We start from the raw sequence: 15,859 nt of genomic DNA on the forward strand, positions 1-15,859 counted from the left end.
AGCAGCAGCCTCGTGTCTTAATGTTCGCAGGTCTACTTACTCGCTACACCACCGGACACAACAGCATTAGCAGCAGCCTCATGTCTCGACGTTCGCAGGTCTACTTACAAGCTACACCATCAGACATAGCAATGTTAGCAGCAGCCTTGTGTCTCAACGTTTGTAGGCTTACTAACCTCCTACACCACCGGACACAACATCATTAGCAGCAGCCTCGTGTCTCGAAGTTTGCAGGTCTACTTACAAGCTACACCACGAGACACAACAACGTTAGCAGCAGCCTTGTGTCTCGACGTTTGTCGGCTTACTGACTTCCTACACCGCCGGACACAACAACGTTAGCAGCAGCCTCGCAAGTTACTGCTAGCAGCCAACTTACTTCCTATAAGCGGGTACGTCAGTAAAGGTTAAGGAAGAAACACTCGACTCTGTACCTTCTGTAGTCCGAGAGTCAGCAAGTTGTTCAGCGTGGCTACTGTTGATGCTTACAATAAACAAACTGTCGTTCAAGCTTGCGTGGCTCATCGCAGTAGCTTCAGCCACAACTAGTAAATAATACAATGTAACAGACTTAGGTAGCACTGCAAGATCCTCTGGGTAAGGTGATTTCGAGCTCGTTACGCCTTCGTACTACAGTAAAATCAACAAAGTGATGATTTTCAGACCGTTTGTGCGAAGGCGGGGCTAGACAACTGTACAATCGGCTGCTGTCTAGACGATCCGCGTAAGGTCACATGATTGCGACGTTGTTCTTGCCAGGGTCTGGGGGACAACAGCCACGCGCCACAGCCGTTCTGGGAGGTCGTGATATCTTAGCACGCTACTGCAAGCTAACGCATGCCGAGATGCGCTAACCCATCGCATCAGACAGGAGTCTTCTCCTTCGTACAACGGAACTCCCGGCATGCACGCTGGTGGGACAAATAACCATCGAAACCATACTCTTTCTTGATCGCCCTTTCTACCTGACCCTCCGAATGCTTGAGAAGTTGTTAATGTCGCGAATGCACCAGGGGGGTGGGGGTATCGTCGACGGGTCAATCCACGATGTCGACAAAATGATCGATGCAAAGCCAACACCACAGTGATCCTTATCGCCGAGTAGAACAACAACTGTAAAATCAAACCGTATTGTCTACAGCTTTGCTTGCTTGCGAGGGAGACGCTTCGGAGGTCCAAAGTGCAAACCTGTCTCGCGACACAGTGTGTCTCTTCACCCAGGGCCGCACCTTACCACATCGTCTTCCCTCGGTGACCGGTGGATGCGGTCTATTATTACGTGCAGTCATATCCTGGCGTGATTCTGGAGACTTTGCGTAGGGATGCATGCACGCTCAGACCCTATCCTCGCCCACCAACCACCCCGCCTTGCCAAATGTACTCAGCCCCGGCTGCTTACTTACCTCTCTGGTGGCGGTGTCTCCCAATGACGAGTGGTCGTTACCGAGACTGCGCATCACGGCTGACGTCGATTGTTACAATTGGCAGACCGCTCCAAGGGTGCTGTCGACGCCTTGCCTCAAATATGCTGGCGCACCCACCTGATCCTCGATTCATCACAGTAACAGCGGATCGCCAGGGCATGGGCCGGTCATAGCAAGGGAGCTTTAAGCTTACCCTGCCTCTTCTTTGCAGAGCTCACGATGCCTATCTTGAGAGCTGCACGCCTAACAGTGCCCATACTTTGATACTCCCCGCTTTGCTGCGTCAACCGTGTAACAACATAACCTTGGTTCCAGTACTTGTTGAAGCTCGAGCTTCGGCTGCCTGCATGGAAACTCGACAATCATGAGGCTCTCATATGCAAGATGCGCCATCCTGGCACCAGCTCTAGCATCCGCGGCAGCGCTCGCAATACTAGAACCTACACAGCACTTCGCGGTAGCAGCAGTCAACTGGAGTCCCGCGCCGACAGCAGCACCACAATTCAAGATCTTCGGCCGCGAAGCTCTGCAGGCAAATGAGGGCAACACATGCGGCTACATCTCCGGGCTGTCGGGTACGTATCTTCAGCCTTACCACCCGCTATCACCATTCATTACTGATTATCCCAGCATCCTCAATAACATGCCCTAACTCGCAGATATGTGCAACAAATACCTTCTTCGGCGTGCACGGGTGCTGCGACCCTTCTTCGCTGTCCGCATGCATCATCGCAACGACTTGCATTCCATCTAGCGTCATGAGTGCATCCTGCACAAACGACGCCTGCTCAAGTGACAACGCGATAGCAAAATGCACAGAAAGCACAGCACCGGAATGCTATAAATGGCTTTTTGCTTATGAGAGCACGACAATGACGCAGAATGGATGTGCCGCGAGGGGATTCACGAGCACGGCGCCGTATAGCTACGGCCTGACATCTACACCGAGCCCGATAATCGTTACTGTTACAGCTTCTGCGTCGCCTGCGAGCACACCGACGTCGACCTTGAATGAAGGAGAAGGAGGGGAGAAGAAGCAAACCCTCGGCCCAATCGTAGGCGGCACAATCGGCGGCTGCACAATCCTCTCCCTCGTCGCCCTAACCGCTTTCCTCATCCACCGTCGGCGCGTCAATGCCAGACAAGAACACGCTCAAACACATCCCCCACTCACCTCGCAATATTATCACAATAGCCCAGAGTTCGACCCGAATGGATTCCCTACCACGAATGGGTGGAGCGAGCAGGATATCAAGAACTGGCAGCAGCAGGGCGGTGTGCACCGGCCGGGCGTTCCGTATTTTGGTGTCTCGGAAGTCCATGGATACGACAGGGCGGTTGAAGTGGAGGCGCCTGAAAAGACTAAACCAGGGCAGTGGCAGGTCCCTGGAACGCGGCCGGTGGAAGTCGAAGCGGAAGCGCCGGTGAGGGATGAGAAACGAAGGTTTTGGAGAGGGCCGGTGGAGGCGCCTACATAAGCTCGCTGGGTAAGAAAAGGGCCTTGAATGTGTTTTTTGCTGCTGGCTTCGGCCTTCTTCGCTTCGTTGTTTGTTGTTCATATATATACCCTCGCTTGAGCGTGCATTGGGTGGCGTCCGAAAAAGTACACAGAAGTCTTGATACTTCACATTACGCATTGCTACTTCACTATTGATCAGCATTGTTCTGGCAGCAATATAAATATCTGCACATCCTCCTTATCCCTTCCTCTTCCATCGACATCTCACTTCCCTGAACTCTATTCAAAGATGGACAAAGTCGTCTCCATGTGCTTCTGCCTTCTGGCCGAGCACTCAAAACAACATGATAAGGTCGATAATTCTTTGCCTATGAGCACCTCTGTTTCCCGAAATGTAACCATCTGGCTTGACATGTGTCTAAAAGACCACGTCTTCGACAACGATTTTCTGTTCCTCAAGTCCTAAAATACGACCTAGGTTCCGATGATGGTGCCAAAGATCACGACGGGTGCATCAACGTTTCTGTCCAGCAGCAACTTGCCAACTCATGAATCTCTGTCGTCTTAACAGCCATTTTCCTCACTTCAAACACTTCCGCACTTCTTCGAATGTTGTAGAATGGCAAAATGATGTTTTGTCCCGGGCTCGAGTTTCAAAATTCACCATCGAGATGTTCATATTTTCTCTCTCGAGTCTCTCTCAAATCGACGCCATTCTCGAAATATGGGCGGAATCGTCATATGTTCTGAAGTTCTTGGTTCTTCCTTTACAATGCGCACCATGAATTCTCTAAAATAGAAGGAAGGAGTGGTTGATGTTCTTTCCGCTTCGAGACGCGCGCTCAAAATCAGAATTCCCGGCTTTCATGCATGGTAGTCTGCAAGATTTTTCCTCTATCAGGAGTCATGGAATGCACCTTCGATGTTGCTGAAAGCATGTGATCACCAACTCATGTGTGCCTCCTGAGAGAGTCTCTCTGTGTTCTGTCCCGACGACGAACCAAAAACGAAACGCGGCAGAAAATTATATCTGAGAAATTGAGTCTTGCTGTCGAAAGGACGAATCATGCCCTATATGTTTTCGAAAGGCCAAGTTTTCTGGTACATGCCCCGTTCAGCCTGTCGCGAAAGCATACGGGACTAAGATGATGTGCATTCTTGACAATCTAAAGGCCCTATGTTAGGAGGTGCGTTGGCGAAGTATAAATATCATTCACTTCATGGCACTTCTTCTCCTTACAACTTGCCTTTTCAGACTTCAAAAGTGGCACCCACAGGTATACATGTCTTTGCTACAAAGGTAACCTAAAAACGATCCAGGCTTCTCAAATTTCCACGTCTGTTGATCTTTGCAAGGAATGAGATGTTCAGAGAAGCATCGCCGCCCATCGAATGAAATGGGAATAGCGCATGAGAGATCTTGATGCCCTGCTACGGAGCAGCTCCCATGAATGTGAATTTATTTCGCAAGAAGAAAATCGCCACCGGTGTTCTCGATGTTCGTTGACTTGCTCTGCCTACGATATCTTGGGTACCTCCACACTGCTTCGACGCAGCTTCTAGCTCATTTTACTCTCTAGAATTCAAACCTACACGGGAAGCCGCATACAGCTACATAGAATCACTTAAAACATGCTTGTCTTCGAGAAATGTTTTTTGTGTCTTGTTGCAAACATGTCCACAACATCAGAAACAGAACTCGATGCCCTGTTTTTATGCTTGAGTGATAAGTTGCAGTTTCCCTTTGAGCTTGTGTCTTTACTCATGCACTTCAAAAGCATGACCCGGAGGAAAACATATGCCTTGTTACTGTATCATTGCAATGCTAGGGCTATAAAGCTTTCCCTTCCCCTTCCAGCAACTCTACTTACCACTTATCACTCCATGAGTTCTCTCTACTCTCCAAATTATCACAGTCTGCAGTATTATCTTCTGTTCCTGCCAGAGATCAAAAAGCCCCGCAACAAGATCGTATGTCTGCACTGTTCGGCATCTCCTCAAATCAAAACCATCGTGCAACCTCTCGATGCCTAAGCTACAGAAGATTTGTGTACCGGTTAGGACACTTCCAGCAACTTTAGTTTAAGGATTCGATGGTTGAAAGCTGAAAACGATTAGAGGCCGTTCTAGTGCCGCGGGTAGCATTCGATAATACAGAGTCCTCCGCGCTCCGGGATCAAATGCCCAGTGTCATTTGTTTTGTTCTCTGTTAAAACCTGGTCTAATAAGCAGTAAAGACTGCTGTACAACCACCCGAAAAGATAGAAGGTGAGACAGATGTGTATCCATTGCCTGAAAGAATCAAAAGCAATTCCGGAACAAATTTTGCGTCCATGAAGTTGTTCGTCTCTTCTCTCTATTTTCGCTTGTTGCTTTGCCACAGGCGACTACGATGAGGAACGATGGTCGAGCACGTCCTAGAGCTTATCTGAGATATGGAAATCCGTGCAATCTCCTGACTCGCTACTTTGTCACACAACTTCCTTTCTGCAATGCTGAAAACTTGACAAGACAAGCTCGATGTCCCTGTTCAGAAAGAGACCAGGAATTTGCGCAGCAACCTGAGCATGTTGCCTTTGCAGAAGGATTGCTTTTCCCCAAAGTTGAGTGCAAAACGAGGCACTGATCTGAATAAATGAAACAGATCCTCTCCCAAGCTGGCACCTCCATGTGTCGAACTCTGTGTCGGTCACCAAAAGTCAAGGTCGAGCGCGGCATATCTTGATATCTTCTTCATCAATCGGATGGAAGAGACGGACGCCTATAAGCGACACAAACTCTCACCGTGCTTTATCTGGACCATTGACGTCTTTTGAGACTTTGCCCCCAAGCTTGGATATTTTATGCCTACAAAAAGATCTGAGTTTCATGTTTGATCCAGAAAGCACAGTGTCAACTAAGAAGGATTTGAGCAATGATCGTGTAGATCAAAGACCAGTGATGTGTGTTGGTTTAAAACTTCTGTGATTATTGCTGCGACTCCCACTCATTATTACCATCTTCCCATTCAATATGAAAGATCGATGGACAACGAATGCATGTCGGAAGACTTGCAGCATATCTGACATGGCTGGAGAGAGTGTCTGACTCAGTTGTTAATTTTATGAACGAAAAGTATCTTAGCCTGCTTGCCATGCACAACTTAGCGCGCGTGGTACCCCGCAAATGCGCCTATCATCGAATCACACATCAGCCCCCGTCACCGCATCATCTTATCTCGGAAACTTCAGCTTCACTCTTCCTCCCTTCTTTCTCTTCTTCACCTCGCTGCTTGTCGGGTAATTGTTCTGCCACATCTCTGTCACTTTCTACACGAACCGCTCCTCGCAAAGCCTAGCGTTCAGCCGCACTGGACGCGCAGTCGACTATCAAACTATATCGCAATATGCACCTTCAGCAATCGCGTCTTTCAAAATTCGAATTGGACCCTGGATAGCGAGAAACGGTCGCCAGCGACGGCATAATCGCTGCTCAATCTCCGTGATGGCGATGCCATTTAGTCGCGAGTCGTGGATATGGTACATATGTGCCATAGGGATAATTATCGCACGACTGTAAGCTTATTTTCCAATCGCGCAGGCTGTGCAAGAGCAGGCTGACACATCCGCGACAGCATCGCCCGTCGGATCCTCTTTCGCTCGCTTAAAGGCCTTCAACTTGACGACTGGACCATGGGCCTCTTCGTCCTCACCAGCTACACTGCTTTGATGGTAGTGTCCAACAGATGGTTCAAGGCTGGATCCAACCTCGAGTCTCCGGACTTCAACTTCGGCACACTCAACGATGACCAACTGTCACGACGCACATACGGCAGCAAGATGATGATTGTGACAGAACAGATGCAGATATCTGTGATATGGTCTTGCAAGGCGTGTTTGCTTATCATGTACTACCGACTCACCCGTACCGCCTTGCGCAACGAGAACATCGCCATCAAACTCCTCTCCGCATACGTGGCACTTGGATATGTGACCATGCAGATACTGTATTTCGCTGTGTGGTGTCGTCCGTTTTCGGAGTACTATGCCGTGCCAACGAACTCAGTCCAATGCAACACGTTGGTCGACCATCGCATCACAAAAGCTGTCTTCAACATCTCATCCGACCTCATCATGTTGTCAATCGCACTGCAGATGCTCATTCGTTCGACATTGCCATGGAGAAGGAAGCTTGTCCTTTGCGGCATCTTCTCACTCGGTATCTTCGTTATCGCTGCAGCCGCACTGAACAGCTACTACTCTTTCGCACATCCATACGATGACATGTGGATGTTCTGGTACGTTCGTGAGTCGTCAATGGCGATCATCGTTGCCAATATACCATTCACTTGGACCATCATCCGAGAGCTGTTTGAGGTTGGCGACTTCGACGAAAGCGTGCAGCCATGGACCTTCCACCCTCATGCTCGAACGACAAGCGTTGCAACACACACGACTCATCAAACGGTCTCCTCAGGGCAGCGAGCTAGGACGCGTGAGTCGCCCATCAACAGCCACGGGAGTAGAGGTACGCAGTCGATAACACTCGTTGGCTCGATGTCTCCGGGGAAGGAGAACGGGGAGTCGCCTGCGAAGAGTTTAGCACTGGATGACATCGACAGAAACCTTGAGATACAGGCGGTGCGATCCCATGACTTTGCGTCAGTTCCCTCACGCTCGAATCAAACGGAGGGTAGAATTTTGAGGCAGTCCGTGGAAACCTCTAGTCAATAGGACAAACTTCCTGCACTTCGGATAGGATATCAAGTATGTTGAGGCAAAATATGTCGACCGTCAGTACTTCCTATTGTTCGCTTGATTTCCCTGAAGAGACGACCGATGACCGTCGTATCTGAATCCAGCCAGAGAGACTGCCTTATGAGCAATCCGAAGCTGCCCAGCATGTCACAAGATGCCCTTCCTGGTCTTTTTACCCTTTTAGTATTCCATCATATTCTACAAGCGGCCCCATGCCGCCATATCTTCCTTCTCTTTATATCGAGTACCACTATGCATTTCAATCTAGCATCCGCCCTGACCGCAGCTATCATCGGGACAGGTCAAGTCGCTGCTGCAGATCCTCCCCTGATCACACATATGTGGACAGCCGACCCATCAGCTCACGTCTTCGAGGACCGGATCTATCTCTGTGCGTCCCACGAAATCGACGCTGATGTCCCAGCTAACTCTGAGGGAGACCATTTCGCAATGCGAGATTACCACGTCTTCTCGATTGAAGAACTAAGTGTCCACACAAGCTCAGCCTAACTTTACCTTTCGTCGCACTTACTTTGAAATTGTCTAAGGTGCATCCCTGGGTGGTGAGACAGACTGTGTCGCGAGATATGTCTGCAGTTTGAACCTCCGAAACGTCTTCCTCGCAGGCTTGTTGAACTGTAGCTGACATATAGCGATTCTCCGCTATTGTTCCTCAGCCAAGTAGTCTCCGACAAGAACTACTGTGCTGTTGGCCGTGCTGTCGATCGATTTGTCAACGTCGTCAATCAATTCTTCAACGACACTCCCTGTTCATTTGCGATTTTGAGGGGCCCTCAAGCGCTCGGAGGGTTGTGTTGAGAGTGCAATCAAAGGAGAATTGGGTTTTGAGGTTTCGAAGGAACTCCGACCTAGGAGCGAGCATGCTGGGAGCCCCGGAGTGCGGAGGAGGTCCATGGAAGCGGACCCGAGTTGTCGGGATGCGCCAGTGCATCTTGGCTTCTATCAGCCTGCATTAGCGCGTTTGTATGCTGCTGTATCTTACTGTAATGAATTCAACGCTATGCCTGCACTGTACAGCTCCATAGATAGATGTGGCGCATACTGACAGCTTTCTAGAAGCATCTACGACCGCGTGCGCAGTCGTTGCATGTTGTCTGTACTTAAGCTCCGTACCTAGGGTTTAAGGTGCATCTCCAGTCAAAGAGACACCATGTTGAGAGCCGGATTAGCAGTTTGGACCTCCGGTGTCTATCTCTCGCAAGTTTGTGAAGCCGCCGTTGAATCTTACTGTTCTATGATTATTTCTCCTCTAGCACATCGGCCTCCGCCAAGGGCTGCCGCGTTGTTAGTTGTATCATTGATCATTTCGTCAACACCGTCAATCGACCCTCTAGCAAGACCCCATATCCGTCCGGGACTTTGGCGGTGTTTCTAGATACCGGAGGAGCAATGAGGAAGCGCGACTCTGGGAAATTATTTCTCAAGACGTTGAAGATCACTTCGATACATGAACGTGCATGCCGGGAGGTCCGTTTGGCGGAGACGTGAACCTCAGAAGCGGTCCAAGAGAGCGGGGAGTGCTAACGCGTCTTGGTATGCATTAGCTCGCAATAGCGTGCTCATACATAAATATCCTTACTACGCTCAACTCAACGCTGTACCTATTATGCGTTGGTGGCGGGTCTCGACGTGTACAGTCACGTGCCTTCGCCCTGTTCCTGGCAGCCTGGTGCGAATCGTACATAGCTGCTCAGCCTAGCTGCAGCTGCACCGTTGTCAGCCTCGTCGCTTTGCCATCATGTCGGTTTCCCCTCTCCTCGCCGCCAGCTCATATATGCCTACAATCAGGTTTTGGTTTCTTGCCATATGGATCCCCTCAGCGTCACAGCCAGCATCATCGCGGTCCTCCAGCTCTCCGGCAAGTTCCTTGCGTATCTGAACGACGTCAAAGATGCCTCAAAGGACCGCGCGCAGTGCGCGATCGAGGCATCGACCCTCTACAGCCTCCTTGTCAATCTGAGATGTCGACTGGAAGAGGGGAGCGCCAGTCAGCCATGGTTTACCGCTGTCCGAGCCCTCGCAGTTGAGAATGGGCCGCTCGACCAGTTCAAGCAGGCGCTGGAGTTGCTGCAGGCTAAGATGACCGATGGAGGTCGACTGAAGAAGGCTGGCAAGGCGCTGGTATGGAAATTCAAAAAGGAAGAGATTGCGAGCATCCTGGCTCGAATGGAGCGACTGAAGACGCTGGTAGAGATCGCGATACATATGGACCATTTGTGAGCCTCCGTCCTGGCATTGTGGAGCAGCAGAGCTTAAGCATACAAGAAAACTTTCGCAAGCTATCAAAGACGACACCAACTTTCTTCGGACGCACGCACCCGTCATTCAGTCTGGGGTAGACACGATTCGACAAGATCAAGACTCGGCAAGGCATCGCAGGCTTCTAGAATGGATATCAGCTTCAGACTACCCCGCTCAACAATCGGACATCATAAGGCATAGACAGGAAGGAACGGGTCAGTGGTTCCTGGACGCACCTGAAGTAGCACGATGGCTCAATGAGGCCAATACCATTCTCTTTTGCTCAGGGATCCCAGGGGCCGGCAAAACCATGATAGCAGCTATTGCGATCGATCATTTGCTGAACACAGCGCGGAACAGCTCACACGGGATTGTCTACGTTTACTGCAACTACAAAGCTCAGGAGGAGCAAGATGTCTCGAGCCTGCTGGCAGCTATTCTTAAGCAGCTGGTTCAGGGTCGTCTGTCAGCGATGGAGCCCATAGAGCGGTTGCATCAGAAGCATGCCGACCGGGGAACCAAGCCGTCACTCGACGAGATTTACAGCGCGCTTCGAGACGTGCTTACACACTATCCTCTTGTTCATATAGTGATCGATGCACTGGACGAATGTCAGAACGCTACTCGCCGCCAACTTCTGGCAAAACTCCGAGATTTTCAAGCAGGAAGCGATGTTCGTTTCATGGTCACAGCCCGTTATATACCAGACATTGAGGATGCCTTTAGAGGAGCGCTGAGGCTCGAGGTGCAGGCTAGCAGAGAGGACGTCAAGCGTTTCGTGGCCGGTCAGATATTCCGACTACCCACATGCATACAACGCAGCGCAGCGCTGCAGGAGATGGTGCAGGAAAGAATAGTGGATGCGGTGGATGGCATGTAAGTCCCTCGTCAAAGTCAGGTAGTGATGCGCACTTACACGTTCCTAGGTTTATTCTGGCACGCCTGCACATAGACTCGCTGCTAGACAAACGAACGGCAAAGGATGTGAAGATAAATCTCTCAAAACTCCCGAAGGGCGCAGCCGCACTCGACGTCGCGTATAGAGATGCTCTTGAACGAATTGAAGGTCAGCTGGAGGGTGATCGCGCGCTAGCTAAAAAGGTTCTATCATGGATCACATTGGCAAAACGACCGCTTACCACTGCGGAGATATGCTGCGCCCTGGCAGTGGAGCCCGATGAGACGACGATCGACCCGGACAACGTGCCTAATAGCGAAGACTTAGTATCTGTGTGCGCCGGTCTTGTCATTGTCGACACGGAAAGTGCTATCATCCGTCTTGTACACTACACTACACAAGAATACTTCGAGCGGATTGGAGATGCATGGATGCCGGACAGCCAGTTCCACATTGCTAGTACATGCCTTACGTACTTGTGCTTTAGTGATTTTCAAAGCGGCAGCTGCTCCAGTGACAAGGACTTTGAAGCGAGGCTACAGGAACACCAGTTCCTCGACTACGCGGCTAAGAATTGGGGAGTGCATGCAAGAGCAACCGAGGCCGAGATTGCTGATCTCGCGTGTGAATTTCTCCACAGCGGTTCGTTTTCATGTGCTGCGCAAATTCTGAGAGTTTCCCGCTACAGGTACGAAGGGTACAGCAGACATTATCCTACAACCACACCTTTGCACGAGTTAGCACGTCTTGGACTCGCTGGCATAGCGGAAAGAATTCTATCTACCGCAACAGAGCCTGTTACACAGGCACTGAATGCGGAAGACAGCTGGAACGACACTCCCTTGACTATTGCAGCGAGACACGGACATTGTGAGCTGGCCAATATGCTGCTCGACAATGGCGCCGAGGTCAGCGCGCATGGCGGACACTACGGCAACGCACTGCAGGCAGCTTCAGCTGGAGGCCACGAGCAGGTATTTAAGATGCTGCTCGACAAAGACGCCGACGTCAACGCGCAGGGCGGACACTACGGCAACGCACTGCAGGCAGCTTCAGCTGGAGGCCACGAGCAGATAGTCAAGACGCTGCTCGACAAAGATGCCGACGTCAACACGCAGGGCGGACACTACGGCAACGCACTGCAGGCAGCTTCAGCTAGAGGCCACGAGCAGGTAGTCAAGACGCTGCTCGACAAAGGCGCCGACGTCAACGCGCAGGGCGGAGGGTACGGCAACGCACTGCAGGCAGCTTCAGCTGGATGCCACGAGCAGGTAGTCAAGATGCTGCGTGCAGCTGGCGCTGACGAACGTCAGCAAGAGAACTTTGTGTCAAGGCCCGAATAGCTGTTTCTCTGTTCTGATTTACATCTTCATATGACTGCGATACTGAAGCCGGCGTTGAGCATTTCGGATCAGCGCAAGTACAGTGGGATGCAGACTGGGGCAGAACCACTCTGCGCGTGGCCGTAAAAGGTTCTAGTAAACGATCAGCATGCGCCACATCCATTCTAGGGGTCACACAGAGTAGGCATAGCGTCGAAATATCAATACAGTACGATACAACGGCAGCTTGATGCATGCCGAGACATACTGGCGCATACCAGCAGCTCGGGCTCGTCTGCAGGGATCTCCTGCTCTCACAGCATGTAAAGCCTTGAAAGATAATCCTCTTTGATCGCGCTTCCTCCACAGCGTTCCAATATATAAAAAATCCCCAAGTCGCGAGTAGACAGGGGATATCGCTGAAGGATCGTTTGACGGGTGTTGACGAGAGAACCAACAGTACAGCCAACACCACAATAACCCTTGTCGGAAACTAGTCGACAGAAGGAACGATAGCCGGAGAGTCGTTATATGTCAGCTGCAGCCTGACAGGTCTGTAAAAGAGACACTCCGGAGGCCCGGACTACCAATGTAGTGTGTCTCGTCACCTTGGGACGTACCTCAAGCAACAAGTATAGGATGTGGGGTTGCGGTTCCAAAGTCAGTGGTCCGTCGGCGTAGTGTTCTCGGGCCATCGGGTATAGTGCTGATGCACAATCGATGCAAGGCCGTATTGATTGTGTAGGGCGCAAGCCTCGCGTAGGTCGTTCTGACAGCATGTCTCGAAGCATAACGAGGCGTAATGATATTTTTTTACCACAGAATTGACCTCGTTCAAGACGCTCCTTCCATTTTCGGATCTCACTCGCCCCCAGTGCTCACCGCCAAGGCTCACCTGAACGCCTGTGCCACAGTAGATTTATCGATAAATAGCTGCTAATCTCATGAATTGCTATATTTTTCTGTGTTCACCTTCAAGCTTCTCTATCCTGTGTCAACACGCAGCTTCCTTACACGGTCACATTTCATCAACGTTCCTAGGGTCTTGTGACCTCACATCAACAAGATAGAACACTCGTACTTCATATAAGAACGCCCTACAAAGAAAACCCCCCGGTCAAGACGTTCGACTCGAACACACCCAAGATGAAGCTCTCCACCACTTTCATACTCTTCGTCGCTTCTCTCGCCATAGCTGTACCTGCCGAAGTCAAACGCGAAGCATCCCCCCAACCGATCCCAATTGGCACTGATTATGCCCTCCTACAGGCCCGCTGTAGCCACCTGGAGTGCAAGTGTACCGGCTTTGATCCCAGCAGCTGCTCCGGCCCGGGTTGCGGAAAACAGTGCAACACTGGAAACTAGAAGTTTAAAATCGAAGTTTGAGCGCCTTCCGTAGTATCGTGTTTCTTGTTGTGTCTATGAGCAGGATGTGAGTTCGACGTTGCGTCATGCAAGGTGGACCGAGGAAGGTGTGATGCACGTAGAACTTCAGGTCACTCATGTCAGGGAGGTTGCCATGTACTTATCGTTACAGTGCTTCCAATTTCATCATTAACCAATCTCTGTACTTCTAACGCCGAAGAAGACTGCGATCTTAACATGTCTTTGTCGCTTGACATTCGACACGTCAAATGGTATACTCATGTTTCCAGTCCACGTGCTCAACAAAACGAAAGTAATACCGGTATATGGCTCCTCTCTGCGTCCTCAAAGGTATATATTGACCCGAACGATCCTGGTCTCTACTCTATCCTCGGCTCTTCGCAACTATGCCAATCTCAGAACAGGATCAGGAACGTGCAATGTCTTTGCCCGCTGGCTTATTCAAAATTTATGAGCATTACACCCATGTGTGAATGCTTGCGAGTCACGAAATTGCATCAATGTTTTGGGATTGGCGCGTTGTCGCGATTCTCAGAATGCGCACAAACTCCTACCATGCTTTCAAGTCTACCATTAACAAGTCGTGCCTCTCGAAACTTGAAGAATCTGCAAGTTTGCAGGGCATATCTTTACCGCACGCTCCTTTAAACGTGCTCGAAAATCAACTGGCATGTCTGAGCCTTCAAGCACGCACCAAAACCCGAAATCTCGAACCGGGCATAATCTCGATCTTGGCTCAATTAATCTTCCAAAACCTGAATCGGTCGAGGATATAAACAAGCATTACATGGAGGGGGAAAGGTGTGACGGTTTATGGAGTATAGAGGTCATGTGTGCCACGTGTGTTGGCGCAGTGCTCTTGCCCTTTCCAACAAGCCCTTTCTACCTCTGTCTGAACGACAGATACGTCATGAAAACAGACCCTGGTGGCTCGTTGAGAAAGACAGAACACTGAAGAAGAACAACATAATATATACTGATTCTACTGCTTCGCGCGGTTTCCCCCTGACCGACCGCCCTGCGCGGTTACACCTTCATTTATCGCAACTACTGCAACAAAAGGCTAAGCTAGCTTTGTATTCATCACCGCAAAGAATGACTACTAAACCTTGGAAGTCAATTGTTTTGTTAGATCACTACGTTTCCCTTCCTCTCTAACAGCACCTGGGTACATGAATTCTCCATCACAGTCTCAACACTTCTTTCTTCTAATATCATGGGTCTTTAATTTCAAACCCTCCTTAGAGTCGAACTCATGTCTTTGCTCTGCATGTCCCTCCAAATTCCCCTGCTACCGAGGTCGACGTTTGGAGGTTGGAGGACGTCGAAATCCAAGCCCACCACAACTATGGCTTTCATGCATCTCTTGAAGTGTACAATATCTTCTCTTGGACTTCAATTTTTGAAACTCTTCATTGTGAATTCTCTGCATGCACCTTTGAAAGATACCTTGCCTATAGCCAGGTCTAGTCTTTTTGGACTCTCCGAAAACCCGCTTATCTTGCTATGTCTGGATATGAATGCCTCCGAAATTCATACATCTCCTACTCGTGACTTCTTCTTGCACAGCTTGTTGTTGTGCATTCAATTCTGTTCTCTCGAACCGTAAAACGCTGCGTAGGTATGCTAAATTGGATGTAAAAAGCATCGCGAAGCGCTACATGTGCTTGCGTGGAGATCTTATGCTGAAGCATATATGAAATCACACAAAGCCTTATCCATTTTTTATCGCCAGCGTGCTCTACAACATCAAATTTCCATAAGCCATAGCTCTAACTAAGGTCCAAGAAATGTACTATATCCCAGGACATGAATATCAAGGACAGTACGTTTATATTCGTAAATGAAGTAAAATTGTGGTCGGCTGTTTGATTGCTCTCCACTAGCCTCTCGAATAAAGTCACTGAAACGCAAAACGAGTATCGCCATGACCTCTCATTGCAGCTTGTAAGAGCTATAAAATGCCTCAGCGGTACTTCTAACTCTTCCAACACAAACATCTCTTCTCAATCCGAAAATCACAAACTGCCATTGGCATGTCCCTGTCCTACTCCGCTCCAAAAGCGCAGCCATGAAGCCCTTTGTGCAGACCTTGGCGCGACCTGAAAATGTCCACAGACTGCTCTTTGTTTCCCTTTGCGAGACGTACTCGCAACATGTTGGCCATCTATTGCGTGTCTGAAAAGCAGCATCAAACCTGGAAGTGTCGATCTGAGCAGATTCTGTAGGCCGAGAATACCCATCACTTCATATATGTACGACTGAAGATACGGAGATAGCGATCGACGTGTTCTAACGGAGATTGCATTGTTGCACAGCTCTTGGCCTGTAGAAAGCCCATTTGCTCCTTTCATTCAAAATTCGACTGAGCT

General features: G+C 49.8%; 4 protein-coding genes across 4 annotated transcripts; all 4 read left to right on the plus strand.

Moving 5' to 3' along the window:
• Window positions 1-1,584: 1,584 nt before the first annotated feature.
• BU25DRAFT_409845 (uncharacterized protein) lies at window positions 1,585-3,058 on the plus strand. Its single transcript, XM_033706148.1, has 2 exons — window positions 1,585-1,999; window positions 2,055-3,058. Exons 1-2 carry the CDS (start codon window positions 1,789-1,791, stop codon window positions 2,900-2,902), a joined length of 1,059 nt encoding a protein of 352 aa, XP_033563009.1. The 5' UTR covers window positions 1,585-1,788; the 3' UTR covers window positions 2,903-3,058.
• Window positions 3,059-6,114: 3,056 nt separating this feature from the next.
• Window positions 6,115-7,821, plus strand: BU25DRAFT_390760 (uncharacterized protein). The gene is made up of 2 exons (XM_033704586.1): window positions 6,115-6,437; window positions 6,497-7,821. The coding sequence occupies exons 1-2, from the start codon at window positions 6,367-6,369 to the stop codon at window positions 7,593-7,595; spliced, it is 1,170 nt and encodes a 389-aa protein (XP_033563010.1). The 5' UTR covers window positions 6,115-6,366; the 3' UTR covers window positions 7,596-7,821.
• A 122-nt stretch (window positions 7,822-7,943) lies between these two features.
• Window positions 7,944-8,108, plus strand: BU25DRAFT_296980 (glycoside hydrolase family 43 protein; the record flags this gene model as incomplete). The annotated part of the gene is made up of 1 exon (XM_033701926.1): window positions 7,944-8,108. A coding segment is annotated over one exon (165 nt), but the record flags the coding sequence as incomplete, so codon positions are not given.
• Window positions 8,109-9,446: 1,338 nt separating this feature from the next.
• BU25DRAFT_439303 (ankyrin repeat domain-containing protein) lies at window positions 9,447-13,653 on the plus strand (the record flags this gene model as incomplete). The annotated part of the gene is made up of 6 exons (XM_033709101.1): window positions 9,447-9,856; window positions 9,906-10,757; window positions 10,808-12,050; window positions 12,646-12,695; window positions 12,735-12,761; window positions 13,207-13,653. The coding sequence occupies 6 exons, from the start codon at window positions 9,447-9,449 to the stop codon at window positions 13,352-13,354; spliced, it is 2,730 nt and encodes a 909-aa protein (XP_033563012.1). The 3' UTR covers window positions 13,355-13,653.
• Between the last annotated feature and the right edge of the window lie 2,206 nt (window positions 13,654-15,859).

This window comes from Macroventuria anomochaeta, assembly GCF_010093625.1.
Source record: "Macroventuria anomochaeta strain CBS 525.71 unplaced genomic scaffold BU25scaffold_12, whole genome shotgun sequence".
Classification (NCBI taxonomy): Eukaryota; Fungi; Ascomycota; class Dothideomycetes; order Pleosporales; family Didymellaceae; genus Macroventuria; species Macroventuria anomochaeta.

What these genes read in the sequence shown, in the direction of transcription:
- BU25DRAFT_409845 (XM_033706148.1), top strand. Translation starts at nt 1,789, where the DNA reads ATGAGGCTCTCATATGCAAGATGCGCCATCCTGGCACCAGCTCTAGCA. An exon ending in CTACATCTCCGGGCTGTCGG is followed by an intron (nt 2,000 to 2,054) that starts GTACGTATCTTC and finishes TGATTATCCCAG; the next exon opens with CATCCTCAATAACATGCCCT.
- BU25DRAFT_390760 (XM_033704586.1), top strand. Translation starts at nt 6,367, where the DNA reads ATGGCGATGCCATTTAGTCGCGAGTCGTGGATATGGTACATATGTGCC. An exon ending in GGGATAATTATCGCACGACT is followed by an intron (nt 6,438 to 6,496) that starts GTAAGCTTATTT and finishes CATCCGCGACAG; the next exon opens with CATCGCCCGTCGGATCCTCT.